At 43.3% G+C, this 19,597-nt stretch overlaps 1 protein-coding gene across 1 annotated transcript in view; it reads left to right on the top strand.

Moving 5' to 3' along the window:
• The window catches only part of LOC127582165 (protein Niban 2-like), a 212,558-nt gene that overhangs the window by 134,598 nt on the left and 58,363 nt on the right, over nt 1-19,597 (top strand). The window contains exons 5-6 of the mRNA XM_052037227.1: nt 5,372-5,539; nt 17,069-17,184. Coding sequence (XP_051893187.1) covers nt 5,372-5,539; nt 17,069-17,184 — 284 coding nt within the window. The remainder of the gene's footprint in view (nt 1-5,371; nt 5,540-17,068; nt 17,185-19,597) is intronic.

Genomic DNA, 19,597 nt, shown 5'->3' with positions numbered 1-19,597 from the left:
GGACCCTGGTCCCAGCATGGTTCAGGTGGAGCCCGTCCCATCAGAACAGCTGTCTCCTTCCCCATTACTGGTGCCAATGTCCCACAAATTCAAAGCCACTGCTCACACACCAATCTTCGAGCCACGCATTTAATTCTCAAAACTTATTGACCCTGTGCCAATTTGCACGTGGCTCAGGTAGCAATCCGGAGGTTACATTTTTGGTTCGCTTTTTAATTTAGTCCCTAGCTGCTCAAATTCCCTCAGCCAAACCTCTTTCCTTGTTCGACCTATGTCGTTGGTACCCACGTGGACCATGACAACTGGATCTTTCCCTTCCCACTCCAAATTCCTCTACAGGTCAGATGGGATGTTCCAAACCAGGGCACCAGGTAGGCAGCACATCCTTCGGGACTCTCAATTCTTGCGATAGAGAATTATGTCTATTCCCCTGACTATACTATCCCCAATTACAACTACATCTCTCTTCTCTCCCCTCTTCTTGAATGGCTTCCTGAACAACGTGACACGGTTCGGGTGCTCATCCTTCCTATAGCCCCCAGTCTCATCCGCACAGGGAGCAAGAATCTCAGACCTGTTGGATGAGCTCGAGGGCTGAGGCTCCTCCAGCACTGCCTCTTGGATCCCCCTACCTGCCTCACTCGCAGTCACACCCTCTTGTCCCTGACCACAGACTGAATTTGAAGTAGTTAATCTAATGTGTGTGACTGCCTCCTGAAACACAGCGTCCATGTAACTCTCCCCCTCCCTGACGCATCACAATGTTTGAAGCTCAGATGCGAGGCCATCAACTTTGAGCCTGAGTTCCGCAAGCAACCAACACTTGCTGCAGATGTGGCAGCCAGGAACCACAATGGGGTCCATCAGCTCCCACATCGTGCAGCTACAACACATCATCTGATCCTGCATCCCTACTTTATTTAATTAGCCAAGAAAGCTTGGCTGACGAGATATTGAGATAAGATATCTTTATTAGTCACACGTACATCGAAACACACTGTGAAATGCATCTTTTGTGTTGAGTGTTCTGGGGACAGCCCGCAAGTCTCACCACGCTTCTGGTGCCAACACAGCATGCCCACAACTTTCTAACCTGTACGCCTTTGGAATGTGAGAGGAAACTGGAGCGCACGGAGGAAACCCATGCAGACACGGGTAGAACATACAAGATCCTTACAGACAGCAGCCAGAATTGAACCTGGGTTGCTGGTGCTGTAATAGCGTTGCGCTAACTGCGATACTACCATGAATACTCTTAAGAGGGAAACCAGGAGGGCAAAGAGAGGATATGAGATGGATCTGACAGGTAAGGTTAAGGAAAATCCCAAGTGATTCAATAGCTATATAAAGAATAAAAGGGTGGCTAGGGAGAGAGTAGGTTCCCTTGGAGATCAGCAGAGTTGCCTATTTCTCGAGCCACAGGAGATGGGTGGGATTTTTAATGAATATTTCTCCTTGGAGTTTACTAAGGAGAAACTCATGGTTACTCAAGAGATAAGGGAAACTAGTGAAGATTTTTTTTGGAGGAAATTCATATTACCAGGGAGGAGGTATTTGCAGCCTTACAGCGTATTCAGGTGGATTAATTCCCAGGGCCTGACCAAATGCATCCTCGGACTTTGTGGGAGGGTAGAAAAGAAATTGCGGAGGCCGTTGCAGAGATAGTTCCTTCATCGTTAGCCACTGGTGAAGTTCCCGAAGACGTCTAATGGAAGGTGGCTAATGTTGTTATTTAAGAAAATTAGCAAGGACAGACCAGGGAACCATAGGCTGGTCAGCCTGACATCAGTAGTGGGGAAGATACTGAAGAGAATTCTGAAGGACGGGGTCTACCACCATTTGGATAGACAAGAGTCTGATTCGGAAAGTCAGGCTAGGCGAACCTTTTAGAGTCTTTTGAAGAGGTAACCAAAAAGGTAGATTACAGGGGGATCTTGATCAGTTAGGGAAGTGGGCCGAGGAATGGCAAATGGATTTCAATACAGATAAGTGTGAGATAATGCACTTTGGAAAGTCAAACCAGTGTAGGACTTGTACAATGAATGGTAGGGTACTAGGGAGTGTAATGGAACAGAGGGACCTTGGAGTACAAGTGCAGTGTTCATTGAAAGCGGCGTCACAGGTAGGGTGGTGAAAAAGACGTTTAGCACACTGGCCTTCATCAATCAGGACACTCTGTATAAAAGTTACGACATCCTGTGCAGTTGGCACGTGAATATACAGGGAATGGAGGAGATTAAACTCCAACTGCCATTTCTTCACCCATATCTGTAACTGTATATCCTACTGGTTTAGTACCTCACCCACATCCTTTGACTCCAAGCATAAATTCTCTCCTTTATCCTTGAGTGGTCCTACCCTCTCCCTTGTTATGCTCTTGTTTTTAATGTATGTACACAATGCCTTGGGATTCTCTTTAAGCTTACTTGCCAAGGACTTTTCATGGCCCCTTTTTGCTTTCCTAATTCCCTGCTTGAGTTCTTTCCTGCTTTGTTTATATTCTTCAAGGAACCTGTCTGATTTTTATCTGCCTAAAATCTACATATGCTTCCTTTTCCTTTTTGACTAAATTCACAATCTATCTTGTCATCCAAGTTTCCCTTACCTTGCCATCCTTGTCCTCCTTCCTTTCTAGAACATGCTGGTCTTTAAACAGCTTCCTCCCTGTCAGATGTGGACTTGCCCGATAACAGCTGCTCTCAATTAACTCCCCCTAGGTCCTGTCTAATAATGTTGTAATTTGCCTTCCTGCAATTTAGTGACTTTTCTTTATTCAGAACTAGCCTAAAACTTAAGGAGTTGTATCACTATTTCCAGAATGCTCCTCCATCGAAAGGCCAGTCACCTTCCAGGCTCACTTCCTAAAACAAGGTTCAGTATGGGCCCTCATCTAGCCCTCTTGGATGCACCTAAGAAATTCTTCCCCATCTAAGCCACTTGCACTAAGGAGGTTCCAGTCAATATTGGAGAAGTTAAAGTCACCCACTATGACAACCCTGTTGCTTTTACATTTTTCCATAATCTGTGCACATATCCGTTCCTCCAACTCTTGGTAGCTATTGGGAGACTTATAGTATAACCCCATCAGAGTGAATGCACCTTCATTTTTGAGCTCTACTCTTATTACCCCAGTGGATGACCCCTCCAGTTTGTCCTCTCTGAGTGCAGCTCTGACATGCTCCCTGATTAGTAATGCAATTCCTCCACCTCTTTTAAATCCCTCTCTATCTTGTCTAACCAATGAAACCCAGGAACATTGAGGTGATGGTCCTGTCCCTCTCGCAGTCATGTGAAAGTAATGGACACAACATCATAGTTCCGTGTACTGATCCATGCTCTAAGTTTATCTGCCTTGCCCATAATATTCCTTGCATTGAAATAAGCACACTTCAGCCCATCAGTCCCACTGTGTTCATTAACCTTTCCCTACCTGTCCTTTCAGACTCACTGGTCATAACATCACCCTTCCCCTCAATCCCTCCACTTGCTGCCTTGCTGCTCTGGTTCTCACTCCCCTGCCATTCTGGTTTAAACCACCCTGAGTAGCACTAATGAGCTTCCCTGCGAGGATATTGCTTCCCCTCCAGTTCAGGTGCAACCCATCCCTCTTGTCCAGGTCCCACCTGCTCTGGAAGAGAGCCCAATGATCCACATATCCGAAGCCCTCCCTCCTGCACCAGCTCCTTAGCTGCATATTGAACTGCACTATCTTCCTATTTCTGGCTTCACTAGCATGTGGCACGTGTAGTAATCCTGAGATTATAACTCTAGAACTCCTACTTTTTATTCCTGCTATCTAGCTCCCTAAAATGACTTTGCAGGACCTCGCCTCCCTTCCTGCCCACCACCTCTGGCTGCTCACCCTCCCCTCTCAGAATGCATCCTTGACCTTGCTACCAGGGAGGCAACACACCATTCTGGTGACCATAGGAATGCCTCTCTGTACCCCTAACTATCGATTCTCACTATCACTCTGCCTGACTCCACCCTTCCCTACTATATGACTCTGGAATGGTGGTGCAATCATATATAATTACTATGTTTAAGAGGCATTTAGACAGATGCTTAAGGAGGCAGGGCATAGAAGGGTACAGTCCTAATGCAGGCAAATGGAATTAATGTAGATGAGCCAAAAGGTCAGCATGGGTGTGGTGGTCCACAGGGCCTGTTTCTGTGCAACTCTGGCAGTATGTCTGCTACCAGAACCACAATGACATTCTTTGGCCAAAGGGATAATATTTTGTAACTAAATCTGCTGCCAACAGAAAGATATCTGTATTAGTCACATGTACATTGAAACACAGTGAAATGCATCTTTGCATAGAGTGTTCTGGGGGCAGCCCGCAAGTGTCGCCACGCTTCTGGCGCCAACACAGCATGCCCACAACTTCCTAACCTGTATGTCTTTGGAATGTGGGAGGAAACCAGAGCACCCGGAGGAAACCCACGCAGTCACGGGGAGAACATACAAACTCCTTACAGACAGCGGCTGGAATTGAACCCGGATCACTGGCACTGTAATAGCATTACGCTAACCGCTGCAGTGGGAAAGCAAATTGCGAGGAGGACACTGTCTGAATAAGTATTGGTTAACTGGGCAAAAGTTGGGCAGAGTGTAAAGTGTTTTTTTTACCTTGGAAGGAAAAGTAGAAAAGTTGAACATTGTTTAATTGGAGAAACTATAAACTACTGCTCTGTCTTGTTCATGAAACATATACTGAGTACGCAGCTATAACAAGTAATTAGCAATGTTACCCAATACTATAAGAGAAATGATGTATAAAAGCAATTAAGTCTTTCTGCAATCATACATTACATTGTTGAGGCCATACCCGGAATACAGTGTACAGTTTTGCTGCCCTTTTTAAGAAGGGATATACTTGCATAGGAGGCAGTTGAGAGGAGGTTACTGGTTTGTTTCCTAGAATTGAGCAAATTAGGCCGATACTCTGTATGGGGTTTAGAAGAATGAGACTTAATTTTATTTGCTTGACAAGCTACATGCTGAAAGGCTGTTTCCTGCCATCAGAGAATCTAGGGGCCATGGTTTCAGAATAAAGAGTTCTCCATTTAAGATGGAGATGAGGTTGAACTACTTCTCTGAGAGTTGTAATATGTTCAGATTTTCTGCCCAACAGAGCTGCAGGGGTAGAGTTAGACTGTTTTTTGGTCAATTGGAATGTTTGGAATTATAGAAAACAGGCAAAAAAAAAGTGGTGTTGAAGCCAAGAGCAGATTGTTCTCATTGAATAGTGGAATAGTTCTGAGGGACCATATAACTTGCTCCTCCAATCTTTTGTTCTTGTAGAAATGTTCATGGCAAAGTGAGAGAGTTGCAATTGAGAGAAACATTCTTCTTTATCTCTCCTAGGAATCAAAGGAAAGGCAAGCAGTTCTCCATTTCTGAAGTGGCCAACAGAGTACTGCACCATTTTATGGCATCCGTATGGACATCATTACTACTTTTGTGTTGTATCAGAGAAAGAGCAGCAGAAGTGGCATGCTGTGTTTCAGGATTGTGTGCGTCATCTAAATAATGGTAAGTGTTCTCTGTTGCTTATTTTCATTTCTTCAAATCATATTTCCTCTACTTTCTCGAAAGCAGCGTGTACAACCTATTAGCTTCCATAATTAAGCTCAGTGTTGCCCACATCGTCATTTTCCAACAGGATTTGCTGGATAGTTCCCTGGTTGATTATCTCTACTGCAACCTCCAGTCTAGGACCAGAGGCTTTGTTTTCCACATTTCTGTCATTCACTTCATATCCCTTGAGTAACTTCAAAAAATTATTCTGCTTTTGAACATCCTTTGTGCTTTTGTTCTGATAAAACTACTCTTCACCTTAAACTATTACTGCTTTTAACATTTAACCTCACTTCCTTTTGCCCTATCACAGATCTTTGATTTTGTTTACATCCCTCTCCCACTGTGCATTTTAAAGTTTCTTTAATCCATGCTTTCCCCAGTTCAGATAAAAAGCCATGAATCTGAAACATTAACTCTGTTTCTCTCTGTGTATGTGCTGTCTGTCCTGCCGAGTATTTCCAGTATTCTGTTTTTATTTCAGGAACATTAATATTGATGCAACACAAATGCCTTCATTCACTATAGTGTAGTGGTTAGCATAATGCTTTACAGCACCAGCGACCCGGGTTGAATTCCGGCTGCTGTCTGTATGGAGTTTGTACGTTCTCCCCGTGTCTGCGTGCGTTTCCTCCGGGTGCTCTGGTTTCCTCCCACATTCCAAAAAAAATGTACGGGTTAGGAAGTTGTGGGCACACTATGTTGGCGCCAGAAGCATGGCGACGCTTGCGGGCTGCCCCCAGAACAACTCTACCTAAAAGATACATTTCACTGTGTGTTTCAATGTACATGTGACTAATAAAGGAGTCTTATTTGCGCAAATACCAGTCATCACTCGTGGAACATCGGGCTGGATCATTTGGTTGCATGTCATAGTTCATACAACTGCTTTCTCTTTACTGACCAGCCTACTGAACTTCTGAATGATAACATGCAATGCCTGGTCCTCAGTTGATTGAGTGGGAGTCATTTCTTGGTTGTGTTACGTTAGGGTTGGGTGTGGGCTCATACCCATCCTCATCCCAGATACGTGCATAACTAGGAAATGACATCAAGGGGCTTTCCCCAAGGGAAACATCTGGAAGAAAGAGCATACTTAAAAAAATTAACCTTGCAGCCAACTTTATCCTCTTTCAAAATATGTCACTAACTCTCACTGAGCTGGAAGCTCAGTGCTGTATTTCTTCCATGCCATCTGACACCTCCCACCCTGGACCCCCATCCCATTAGAGACAACTCTTTTCACCACCTTCCCTACCTTTCCCCATCTCCCCAATCTCAGACTGAGACCCTATTCTTTCCTTGGATCTCACTTGGTCTGAGACATTCCACTGCTTGTGGGGCACTGGAAGTTTTCAGCGGTTGCTGAATGTATGCTCAGAATGCAGTATGTGGGAAGTCAGGGACAGCATGCTTGTCCCTGATGACTACACCTGTAAAAGGTGCATCCAGCTGCAGCTCCTGGCAAACCATGTTAGGGAGCTGGAGCTGGATGAACTTCGGATCATTCGGGAGGTGGAGGCAGACACATAGGAGTTTCAGAGAGATAGTTACACCTAAAAGTCAGGAGGCAGGTAGCTGGGTGACTGTTAGGAAAGGGAAGGGGATTAGACAGAATACTGGATACTGCTCGTGGGGACAACCTACCAGGGACAAGTTGTTGTGGTCAAGTCTCTGGCACCGAGGCGGGACCCTCATCTCAGATAGGAGGGAGGGTAAAGAGGAGAGCAGTAGTGATAGGGGATTCAATAGTTAGGGGGACAGATAGGAGATTCTATGGGAGAGATCGAGAATCCCGGATGGTCTGTTGCCTCCCTGGTGCCGGGGTCTGTGATATCTCAGATAGAGTTCTTGATATTCTCAGGAGGGAGGGTGAGCAGCCAGATGTCGTGGTCCATGTTGAGACCAATGATGTGGATAGGAAGAAGGAGGAGGTCCTGCAAAGAGAGTTTAGGGAAATAGGTGCAAAGTTAAAGGACAGGACCTCCAAGGTTGCAATCTCAGGATTGCTACCAGTGCCACATGCACATGCAGCTAAATACGTGGCAAAGGAGTTGGTGCAGGAGGGAGGGCTTCAGGTTTCTGGATAATTGGGCTTTGTTCCAGGGAAGGTGGGATCTGTTCCGAAGGGACGGTTTACACCTGAACTGGAAGGGGACTAACATACTTGTGGGTAGGTTTGCTAGTGCTGCTCCGGTGGGTTTAAACTAGATTTGCAGGGGGAGGGGAACGACAGTGTTAGAGAAGAAAGTGAGGAGGAAAATGATTGTGTGAGGTCTGCAGGTATGGACAGAAATCAAAGGTTTGTACATGATAGAAATGGTCTCAGGTGCATCTATTTCAATGCAAGGAGTATTGTAGGTAAGGCGGATGAGTTTAGGGCGTGGATTGGCATGTGGGATTACGATGTTATTGCTATTAGTGAGGCATGGTTGCAGGAGGGGCAGGACTGGCAGCTTAATGTTCCGGACTTCCGTTGTTTCAGATGTGATAGAGGGGGAGGGATGAAAGGGGGAGGAGTGGCATTACTGGTCAGGGAACAGATCACGGCTGTGCATAGACAGGACAACCCGGAGGGCTCGTCTACAGAGGCCATATGGCTGGAGCTGAGGAACAGGAAAGGTGTGGCCACACTAATAGGGTTGTATTATAGACCGCCCAATAGTCAGAGAGAATTGGAGGAACAAATCTGTAGGGAGATAGCAGATCGATGTAAGAAACAGAAAGTTGTAATAGTAGGGGATTTTAACTTTCCACATATTGACTGGGACTCCCACACTGCGAAAGGGTTGAATGGCTTGGAATTTGTCAAATGTGTTCAGGAAAGTTTTCTAAATCAATACATAGAGGTACCAACAAGAGAGAATGCAATACTTGATCTCCTATTAGGGAACCGGGCAGGTCAGGTGACAGAAGTGTGTAGGGGAGCATTTTGGGTCCAGTGACCGTAATGCAATTAGTTTCGGGATAATTATGGATAAGGATAGGTCTGGTCCTCGTGTGGAGGTTCTAAATTGGGGAAAGGCCAATTTTGTGGAAAGGCCAATTTTGTGGAAATGAGAAAGGATCTAGGTAGGGTGGATTGGGATAAGTTATTTTCTGGCAAGGATATGCTCAGTAAATGGAAAGCCTTCAAAGACGAAATTTTGAGAGTGCAGAGTTTGTATGTCCCTGTCAGGATTAAAGGCAAGGGTAACAAGCATAGGGAACCTTGGTTTTCAAGGGATATTGGTGAGCTGGTTAAGAAAAAGAGAGAGGTGTATAGCAGGTATAGGCAACTAGGAACGGATGAAGTACTTGAAGGGTATAGGAAATGTAAGAAAATGCTAAAAAAGGAAATCAGGAAGGCAAAAAGAAGACATGAGGCTGCTTTGGCAGATAATGTGAAGGTAAACCCAAAGGGTTTCTACAGGTATATTAAGAGAACTGGTCCCCTAGAAGATCAGAGTAGTCGTATATGTGTGGAGCCTCAGGAGATGGGGGAGGTCTTAAACAGTTTTTTGCATCAGTATTTACTCAGGGAACTGGCAGTGTGGATATGGAAGGAAGGGAAACGAGCACTAGTGTCATGGAACATATAGAGATTAAAAAGGAAGAGGTACTTGATGCTTTACAGTGAATAAAGGTAGATAAATCCCCAGGTCCTGACAAGATATTTCCTCGGACCTTGACAGAGACTAGTGTAGAAATTGCAGGGGCCCTGGCAGATGTATTTAGAATGTCCTTAGCCACGGGTGCGGTGCCAGAGGACTGGAGGATAGCTCATGTTGTTCCATTGTTTAAGAAAGGCTCAAAGAATAAACCAGGTAATTACAGGCCAGTGAGCCTGACATCAGTAGTGGGTAAATTATTGGAAGGTGTTCTGAGAGATAGGACGTATAAGTATTTGGACAGCCAAGGGTTGATTAAGGATAGTCAGCCTGGCTTTGTGCGTGGTAGATCGTGTTTAACGAATCTTGTGGAGTTTTTTGAGGAGGTCACTAAGAAAGTAGATGAAGGTAAAGCTGTGGATGTTGTCTACATGGACTTTAGTAAGGCCTTTGACAAGGTCCCACATGGGAGATTAGTTCAGAAGGTTCAGTCAATGGATATCCATGGAAAGGTTGTAAACTGGATTCAAAATTGGCTGAGTGGGAGAAGACAGAGAGTGGTTGTGGATGGTTGTTTCTCAGATTGGAGGCCTGTGACTAGTGGTGTGCCTCAGGGATCTGTGTTGGGGCCATTGTTGCTTGTTGTATATATCAATGATCTAGAAGATAATGTAGTAAATTGGATTAGTAAGTTTGCGGATGACACTAAGATTGGAGGTGTAGTGGACAACGAGGAAGGCTTTTCAAAGCTTGCAGAGGGATCTGGACCAAATGGAAAAATGGTCCAGAAAATGGCAGATGGAATTTAGTTCAGACAAGTGTGAGGTGTTGCATTTTGGAAGGACAAATTAAGGGAGGACATACACAGTAAATGGTAGGGCACTGAGGAGTGCAGAGGAACAAGGGGATCTGGGAGTTCAGATACATAATTTCCTGAAAGTAGAGTCACAGGTAGACAGGGTTGTAAAAAAGGCTTTTGGCATCCTGGCATTTATAAATAAAAGTATTGAGTATAGGAGTTGGAATGTTTTGGTGAGGTTGTATAAGTCATTGATGAGACCAAATTTAGAATATTGTGTGTGGTTCTGGTCGCCAAACTGCAGGAAGGATGTCAGTAAGATTGAAAGAGTGCAGAGGAGATTTACAAGAATGTTGCCGGGTCTTCAGGAGTTGAGTTACAGGGAAAGACTGAGCATGTTAGGACTTCATTCCTTGGAGCGTAGAAGAATGAGGGGAGATATGATAGAGGTTTATAAAATGATGAGGGGCATAGACAGAGTTAATGCAAGTAGGCTCTTTCCACCTAGATTAGGAGAGATAAGTACGAGAGGACATGGCTTTAGGGTGAAAGGGGAAAGGTTTAGGGGGAACATTAGAGGGAACTTTTTCACTCAAAGAGTGGTGGGAGTGTGGAATGGACTGCCATCTGATGTGGTAAATGCGGGCTCGCTCTTAACTTTTAAGAGTAAATTGGATAAATACATGGACGAGAGAGGTCTGGAGGGGTATGGGCTGGGGGCAGGTAAATTGGACTAGCAGAATAATGTTTTGGCACAGACTAGAAGGGCCGAATGGCCTGTTTTCTGTGCTGTAGTTTTCTATAGTTCTAAGGAGGCACTACTGGGGGACACAGACCATAATGCCGTGGTCAGGGCCTAGATTTGCTGGTGGGCAGAAAGTCAGCAGTTTGATCACCTAGGGACTCCACATTCTGAAATCTAACCCTGAACAATCTTGCTTGAGTAATTAAAAAAATATATTTAAAAGAAAAAGCTGTGGTCCCAGCCAGGGCAGGCACGGTATTGTAGCAGTTAGTGTAACGCTTTACAGAGCCAGTGACCCGGGTTCAAATCCGGCCACTGTCTGTAAGGAACTTGCACGTTCTCCCTGTGTCCACGTGGGTTTCCTCCGGGTGCTCCGGTTTCCTCCCGCATTCCAAAGACGTATGGGTTAGTAAGTTGTGGGCATGCTATGTTGGCTCTGGAAGCGTGGCGACACTTGCAGGCTGCCCCCTAAATCACTACACAAAAAGATGTGTTTCACTGTGTGTTTGGATGTACGTGACTAATCTTATTTTATCTGATCCTTGGGGAACACCACTGTCTCCCATCCTCTCCCAGATAATCTCTCTTCCTTTGTGATGTTGGTTGAGAAAGAAATATTGTGGAGGATTGTAGGAATAAACTCTGCTGCTCTTTTACAGAAATACAGCATGGGATATTTTTGCATGTACTTGAGAGAGTAGGCAGATTCTGGTTATTAATAGTAATAATAGAACAGTGCTACTCTGCCTTGGTCTTGCCCCTCTGATATTATGGCACTCTCAGTGTATGACCACGGGCAGATCAGCCTCAATAGTGCTGAAGCCGTGGAATTCAAAATAAAAACAGATTTACGAACTGTTTTGGACTTGGATCTATGTTCCTCTTTCCACAAATCTGCATGACCTTCTAAGTGTTTCCAGCATTTTCTGTCTTTATCTCCAACGTGAAGCATGGACCGAATAATTAGATTTCTCTTCTTGGAAATCTGACAACAAAACTTTGTAAACCTTCATTTCTATAATTCAGCAAATGCATAAAAAAATAACATTTTAAATCGTTCAATGTGCTACCTACAGATGTGTATGGAACCCCCCACATTTGACCTTCACATTAATTATTAGGTTTATAGTTTACCAGTGTATTATAGACAAGATTTGGGTGAGAAACATTTAAAAAAACTAAGGTCTTTATTGACTCTTCTGTTCTCATCTAGTCACACATTTCACCAAAGTAGACAGTATTAGCATCAATGAATAGCCTAGTCAGAAGTGTGTTTTAGGGAAGATAGCAGAAACAGTCTTTGTGGAAAGGGGAGTCTTTGTATGGAGCCAGGGGATATCTGTGGTATCTTGAATGAATACTTTGCATCAGTAAGGAGGATGGTTTATGCTGATAGTCTGGAACATCTGTATCAGGATAGAGGAACTGTTAGAGAGATTGATGCATGTTAAGGTGGACAGGTCCCTAGGCCTGATGAAATCTCTTACAGGGTGTTATGGGAAGCAAGGGGAGAGATTGCTGGGGCTCTGACAGAGATTTTTGCATCATCTTTTTCCATGGGTGAGATACCGGAAAATCGGAGGGTAGCTAATATTTCCGTATTCAAGAAAGATGGTTGTAAGAGTCAGCATTGTTTTGTGCATGGGAAATCCTGCCTCACAAATCTGAGTTTTTTTTTGAAGAGGTAACTAAGAAAATTGATGAAGCCAAAGTGGTAGATGTGATACACATGAACTTTAGCAAGGCACATTACAAGGTCCTGCATGGTTGGCTGGTCCAGAAAGTTAGGGCACATAGGATCCAAGGTGTTCCGAGGCACACTGGATCCAAAATTGGCTCGGCGATAGGAGGTGGAGGGCTGTTTTTCTGACTGGAAGTCTGTAACTATGGTGTACTGCAGGGATTGGAACCTTTCTTGTTTGTCATGCATGTAAATGGAAGAGAATGTCTGTCTGATTAAGTTTACTGGCAACATAAAGATTGGTGGAGTTGTAGATAGCAAAGATGGTTACGTAAGGATACAGAGGGACATAGATCGAAAGTTGGGTGGAGCAACATAACTGGAAAGTTGGGCGGAGCAGTGGCAGATATCACTTAATCCAGATAGGTGTGAAGTAATCCATTTTGGGTCATCTAATACTGGCCAGACATATACAGTAAATGGCAGGGAACTTAGAAGCATTAATATCCAAAGGCATCTTAGGGTGCAAGTTCATTGGCCAAGCCAGTTTTGAATCCAGTCTACCAAATCTCTGGATTACATGTTCCTTAATTTTTGGATCAGCCTACCATGAGAGACCTTATCAAATGCTTTACTTTGATCCATGTATACAGCATCCTCTGCCCTACTCTCATCAATCATCTTCCATGCTGACTCTAGTTAATCAAATTATTACTAAGTATTTTGATATTGCACCTTTTATTATAAATTCCAGCATTTTCTGAACAACCAATCAAACTAACTTTCTTCTTGAATATTGGAGTCATTTTTGGTATCGTTCAATAATAAGAAGCTTTTCCAAAAACTGTAGAATTTTAGATGGTCCACTATCTACATAGATGCATCTTTCAAAATTCTGGAATGTATATCTCCAGGTCTTTGGGATTTCTCTGCTTTTGGGATCATTAATCTCTCCAGTAGTGTTTCTTTGCCTCTACTAATTTCTTTTACTTTAAACAGACACACAGTTTTTGTTTAATCCTCAGTCATTTCCTTATTTCCATAATAAGTTCTCCTGTCTCTATGTATAAAGGACCCACATGTCTCTTGCTATTTTTTTTACATACACACACAGTATTTCTTTTCTCTCCAATTTCCTTTTCCCCTTCTTTATCAATTTCTTCGCCACCCTTTGAAATGTTCCCAATCCTAAATTTACTGCTTTTTTTTTGGCAACTTTATAAGCTAGATTCACGAATCATGTTTTATTTCTTTAAGTCCTAATCATTGCTTGTTCAGTGTCATATCCTTGCATTTGGTTTCTCAATTCAGTTCGGCCAACTTGCTCTCATGCCTTCACAGTTTTCTGAACTATAATCACAATTCCGGTAACATATTAATTTACTGAGATAATCCAGTTTAAACTGGATACATAAAGGACATTTGAATTTCTTTAAGGAGGGTGAATGCTGACAATAGAATGAGCAGTAATCATGTTTTCCCAATGAGGAGTTATCTACAAGAGATGTAAACAAGCTAAATATGAACATAATAGAAACGGATAATACAGGAACAAATAAACTAAGGGAGGATATTGCGGGCAGGGGAATAATTAGAAGACTGAAAAGGTTAGCCGCGAAGTGAGTGAAATTTTATTTAGAAATAAACTATCTGTACAGCAACGCACCCAGAAAAATCAGGACTGGGAATTCAATATTTATTCATTTTTGTGGTGCCCTTAAACTTAATGGCTTGCAAGGGCATTCAGTAATCAGCCATATTTGGGATTCACATATTGTCCATACTTGGTAAGGAGGACAAAATTGCTCTACTGCTGTAGTGAACCAAATGGGTTTTTATTTCAATCATCTAGTTTTGTGGTCACCATTGTTAATGGCTATTTTTTAAAAATTAAATACCAGATTATTAATCCATTTTGAATTTCACAGCCACTGTGATGAGATTTCACCTTTGGTTTCTGTGCTGTTTTTCCCAGGTATGTCATATTTAGAAGTGTTAACGATGAAAGGATCAATCACACTAACATGGTGCAGACTACAGCTGACCTAATAATGGATTGGAGGCAGAGGAAAACACTTGCAGACAACTTAGGGAAATGAGTTAAAACGTAGAATAGAAGAATGATTATTAGAGATTTCAATTAGAACCATAGAACAATACAGCACAATTACTCTGATATTAGCTTGGCAAAAGAGGTAGGCAAAGGAGATAAGGGAGTGGAGTTCTGACCCAATAAATAACCCAACAAATGAAAATTGGATTGAGTAATGAGTATGAACCAGAGGTGATAAGGAAAGTAAATGTAAGGGAACAGCTGGGCAATAGTGTCAGGAACATAAGATGATAATAGAGGAGGAGATAAGTATGATAAAAAGCTGATGTTTGAAGGATTGGTTTTGATTTTTGTTTTTGGATTATTATTGTCACTTATACCGAGGTACAGTGAAAAGCTTGTCTTACAAACCAATCGTACAGGTCAATTCATTACACAGTGCAGTTACATTGAGTCAGTACAGAGTGCATTGATGTAGTACAGGTAAAAACAATAACAGTACAGAGTAAAGTGTGTGACATAGAGTTTAAATTTAAAAGCATAGAACGATTACAGTAAAGGTAATGAGTAGATCTGTAAAGAGTAGCTTGCAACATGTCGCCACACTCCGGCACCAGCAAACTTATTCCTCAAATCCTTGCCTTAGATTTATGCCCTCTGGTCACAGACATCTCTGCTAAGGGGAGAAATTTCTCATTACCTTGCCTCCATCCGTCAGGGTTTGAGTACAAGAATTGGGACGTCATGTTATAGCTGCACAAGACATTGGTGAGACTGCACCTGGAATTTTGTGTGCGGTTCTGGTCTGCATAATATAGGAAGAATGTGATTAAGCTAGAGAGGGCGCAGAAAAGACTCACAAGGATGTTGCCGGGACTGGAGGGCTTGAGTTATAAGGGCAGACTGGACAGGCTGGGTCTGTTTTCTCTGGCTCGAAAGAGGTTGAGGGGTGATGTGAAGGGCATAGATAAGGTGGATGATCACAGTCTTTTTCCCAGGATAGGGGAGTCTAAAACTACAGAGGGCACAGATTTAACATGAGAGGGGAACTATTTAAAGGGGAACCCGGGGGCATGTTTTTCACCCAGAGGGTGGTGAACATATGGAATACGCTGCCAGAGTAAATGGTAGAGGAGGGTACAATTACTGTATTTAAAAGACCTTTGCACAGGTACATGGATAGGAATGGTTTAGAGGAATACTGGCCAAACAAAGGCAAATGGTATGAGCTCAGGAAGGCACCTTGCTCAGTATGGACAAGTTGGGCCAAAGGGCCTGTTTCTGTACTGTATAACTCTGAGTGCTGCAGGAATTGGTGTAGGGGACCCGGGTATTCTTAATCTTTCTCAGTGATTTTTGAAGAGGAGACAAAGTGTAATAAATCAAAGTCTGCCGATGATATACCGTAAAGCAGAATGGCAATATGAGTTGTGGGGAGAATCTAGAGTGGCTTCAGCTGGATTTGGACAGGCTGATGGAATGGACAAGAACGTGGCAGCTGGACTCAATGTGGACAAATATGAATTCATCCTCTGTGATAAAAAAAAGCAAGGTATTTTATAAGTGCTGAGATAGTGTTCAGAGGGACCCAATTGACCTTGTACATACGTCACTGAAAATTAACTTGTAGCTACAGCAAGCAATTAGAAAAGCAGATACAAGAGGAACTGAGTATGAGTAAGGATACCTTAGGATACGGAACTATAGATGGAGTATTGTGTATAGGTCTGATCTCGCCACATAAGGAAGGATATACTAGCAATCGAGGGAGACGTTCTCAGAATTGATTCCTGGGACGTGGCTTTGTCCTTGGGGGAGAGATTAAACAGACTGCCCATATACTCTCTTGAGTTAAAAGAATGAGGAACAATCTCTTTGAAATGCATAACATTCTCATGATGCTTGACAGAGTAGATGCAGCATTGATGTTTCCACTGCATGGGCTTTCTAGAACAAGGAGTCGCAGTCTCAATGTAATGGGTCGGGGTTGGTCATCCAGGACATGGATAAATATAAGCGTAGCATACAAGAGCAAGGAAGACTGGTTTGGCTCCAGCTGGAGTATTGTGTCAAGTTCTGGGTGACACACTAGAGAAGATTTAAATATTTTTGAGACATTGCAGAAATGATTTACCAAATGGTTCCAGGGATGAGGGATTTTATTTAGTTGATGGACTGGTGAAGCTGTGGTTGTTCTCCTTAAAACAGGGGGTGGGGGAGGGGTGGATTCAGATAGATGTATTTAAAATCATGAAGGGTACAGACGGTGGAGTTAGAAACTATTCCAATAGGTGGAAGGGCCAAGAACCAGAAAACAGTTAAGGTGATTACAAAAGATGACAAGTGGATAAACACTTTTACACAGCAAATTGTTAGGTTCTGAAATGCGAAGCCAGGGGTGGAAAGATCGTAACCTAGAAAAGGGAACTGGATAATCATCTGAGAGGAAAGAAGTTGCAGGGCTGTAATGAGAGGGCAGTGGAGTGGGACTAGCTGTTTTGCTGTTGTATAGATTCACTGCAGATTTATTGGGCCAAATGGCCTCCCTCCATGTTGTAACCATTGTATGATTCATCATAAATTTTCACGTACACTTAAATTCTCTTCCAACTCTAGGATTACCTGAAGATTGTAAAGTGGAGACCCCAGCATTCACTGATGCAGTCCGCCTGTACCGTCAATCAAAAGATCAGTACGGCACCTGGGACATGTTGTGCGGCAACCAAACACAGGTGTGATAGTTGTAAATTGGTTCACTTGAAATATCTATTTGATATCTTTGTGGTGCTATTTTTTAAATTTATTTTTGCAATCTCAGCATTGTGACAAGATCAACATGAATTGCTCAGCCCTAATTTACCTTGATAAATTGGTGATAGTCATAGAGCAATGCAGCATGGACACAGGCTCTTGGGCCCAATCAGTCCATGCTGACCATGTTGTCCACCCAGCTAGTGCCAATTTCCTGCATTCGGCCCATATCCTTCCAAGCCCCTCCCCTCCATGTACCTATGCAAGTGCTTCTTAAATGATACTATTGTACCTGCCTCAACCACTTCCTGTGGCAGCTCATTCCATATACTCACCACCCTGTGCATGAAAAAGTTGCCCCTTGGGTCCCTTTTAAATCTTTTCCGTCTCACACTAAACCTATGCCCCCAAGTTTTGGACTCCCCTACCCTGGGGAAAAGACTGCTACCATCCACCTTATCTATGCCTCTCATAATTTTAAACACTTCTGTAAGGTTGCCCCTCGTTCTCCTATGTTTCAAGGAATAAAGACCTAGCCTGGCCAACCTCTCCCTATAACTCGGGTCCTCTAGTCCTGGCAACATCCTCATAAATCTTTTCTGTACCCTTTCCAGTTTAACCACGTCTTTCCGATAACAGGGTGACCAAAACAGTACTCCAAATACGGCCTCACTAATGACTTACAACTGCAACATAATGTCCCAACTCCTATACTCCAAACACCACTTACTGCTTCCTACCTTTGAGCCAATTTTGAATTCACCTAACTAGCTCTCCCTAGCTTCCATGGCACCTAACCTTCCAGACCAGTCTACCATGCAGGACCTTGTCAAAGGCCTTGCTGGAGTCCAAATAGACAACGTCCACTGCCCTACCTCATCTACCTTTTTGGTTACCTCTTCAAAAAAAAAACTCTTAAAGATTTGTCAAACACAACTTTCCTTGCACAAAGCCATGCTGACTTCTCCTAATCATACTCTGTCTATCCAAATTCTGGTAGATCCTGTCCCTCATAATTCCCTCCAGTAACTTCCCCACTACTGATGTCAGTCTGACCAGCTTGTAGTTCCCTGGCTTGTCCTTGCTACCCTTCTTAAACAACACAACGACATTAGCCACCTTCTAGTCTTCAGGAACTTTGGTCGCTAACAATGAAGCAAATATCTCTGCAAGGGCCTCTGCAATTTCTTCTTTAGCCTCCCACGAAGTCTGGGGATGCACTCAGTCAGGTCCTAGGGATTTATCCACCTTAATGTGCTGTAAGGTTGCAAATACCTCCTCCCTGGTAATATGAATGTTCTCCAAAACATCTCCACTTGTTTCCCTTACCTCTTGAGCAACCATGATATTCTCCTCGGTAAACACAGAGGCGATGGTGAATTGTGCAATCATTCAGATGAAGATGTTCCAACAGTACTGTTGGCTAAGGGTTCCAGAATTTAAACACACCAATAATAAGGAAACCTCAATTTGTTACCAAGTGAGAATAGTATACAGCTTGTAAGATAGCCTGCTGGTGCTGGTGATGGCGATTCCGTGTTCCTACTGTCCTTGTCCTTCTCATTGGTAGACATTGGAGGTTTGGGTAGTCCTGTGGGTCTCATCTCATTTTCCTACATTTGAGTTATAGTCACAACACAGAAACTTTTGGCAAGGCATGGAAGGATATGGTCCAAGGCAAGCTGGCTAATTGGATCTAAAATTAGCTTGGTGATAGGAGGCAGAAGGTAGTGGTGGAAGGATGTTTTCCTAATTGGGAGTCTGTGATTAGTGATGTACCACAAAGATCTGTGCTGGGACTTCTGCTGTTTGTGAAAAATTTATAGCTTTCTGGGAAAATTGCCAGAGGAGGTATTGGAGTCAGATGCAACCATCACATTTTAAGAGACATTTCGATAGCCACTTAAATAGGCAAAGCTTAAAGGGCAGGCACGGTAATGTAGCGGTTAGCATAACGTTTTACAGCGCCAGCGACCCGGGTTCAATTCCGGCCACTGTCTGTAAGTAGTTTTTACATTCTCCCAGTTTCTGTGTGGGTTTCCTTCAGGTGCTCTGGTTTCCTCCCACATCCCAAAGACGTACAGGTTAGGAAGTTGTGGGCATGCTATGTTGGCGCAGGAAGTGTGGCGACACTTGCAGGCTGCCCCCAGAACACTACACGGAAGATGCATTTCATTGTGTGTTTCGATGTATGTGTGACTAATAAAGATATCTTATCTAATCTTATTTTAAAAGAAATGGACCTAATTCAGGCAAATGGGATTAGCGTAGATGGACAGAAAAGTTGGCATCAGCATCATGGGCCATAAGGCCCATCTCTGTGCTGTATAACTCTGACTCTGTGACTCTAACAGCATCACACTTCCAAACCAGATAGCCTCATGAAAAGATGAA

This window comes from Pristis pectinata, chromosome 23 (assembly GCF_009764475.1).
Source record: "Pristis pectinata isolate sPriPec2 chromosome 23, sPriPec2.1.pri, whole genome shotgun sequence".
NCBI classification, from domain to species: domain Eukaryota; kingdom Metazoa; phylum Chordata; class Chondrichthyes; order Rhinopristiformes; family Pristidae; genus Pristis; species Pristis pectinata.
Note: the sequence above shows the minus strand (reverse complement) of the source record. Positions and strands in the feature narration are given on the sequence as shown.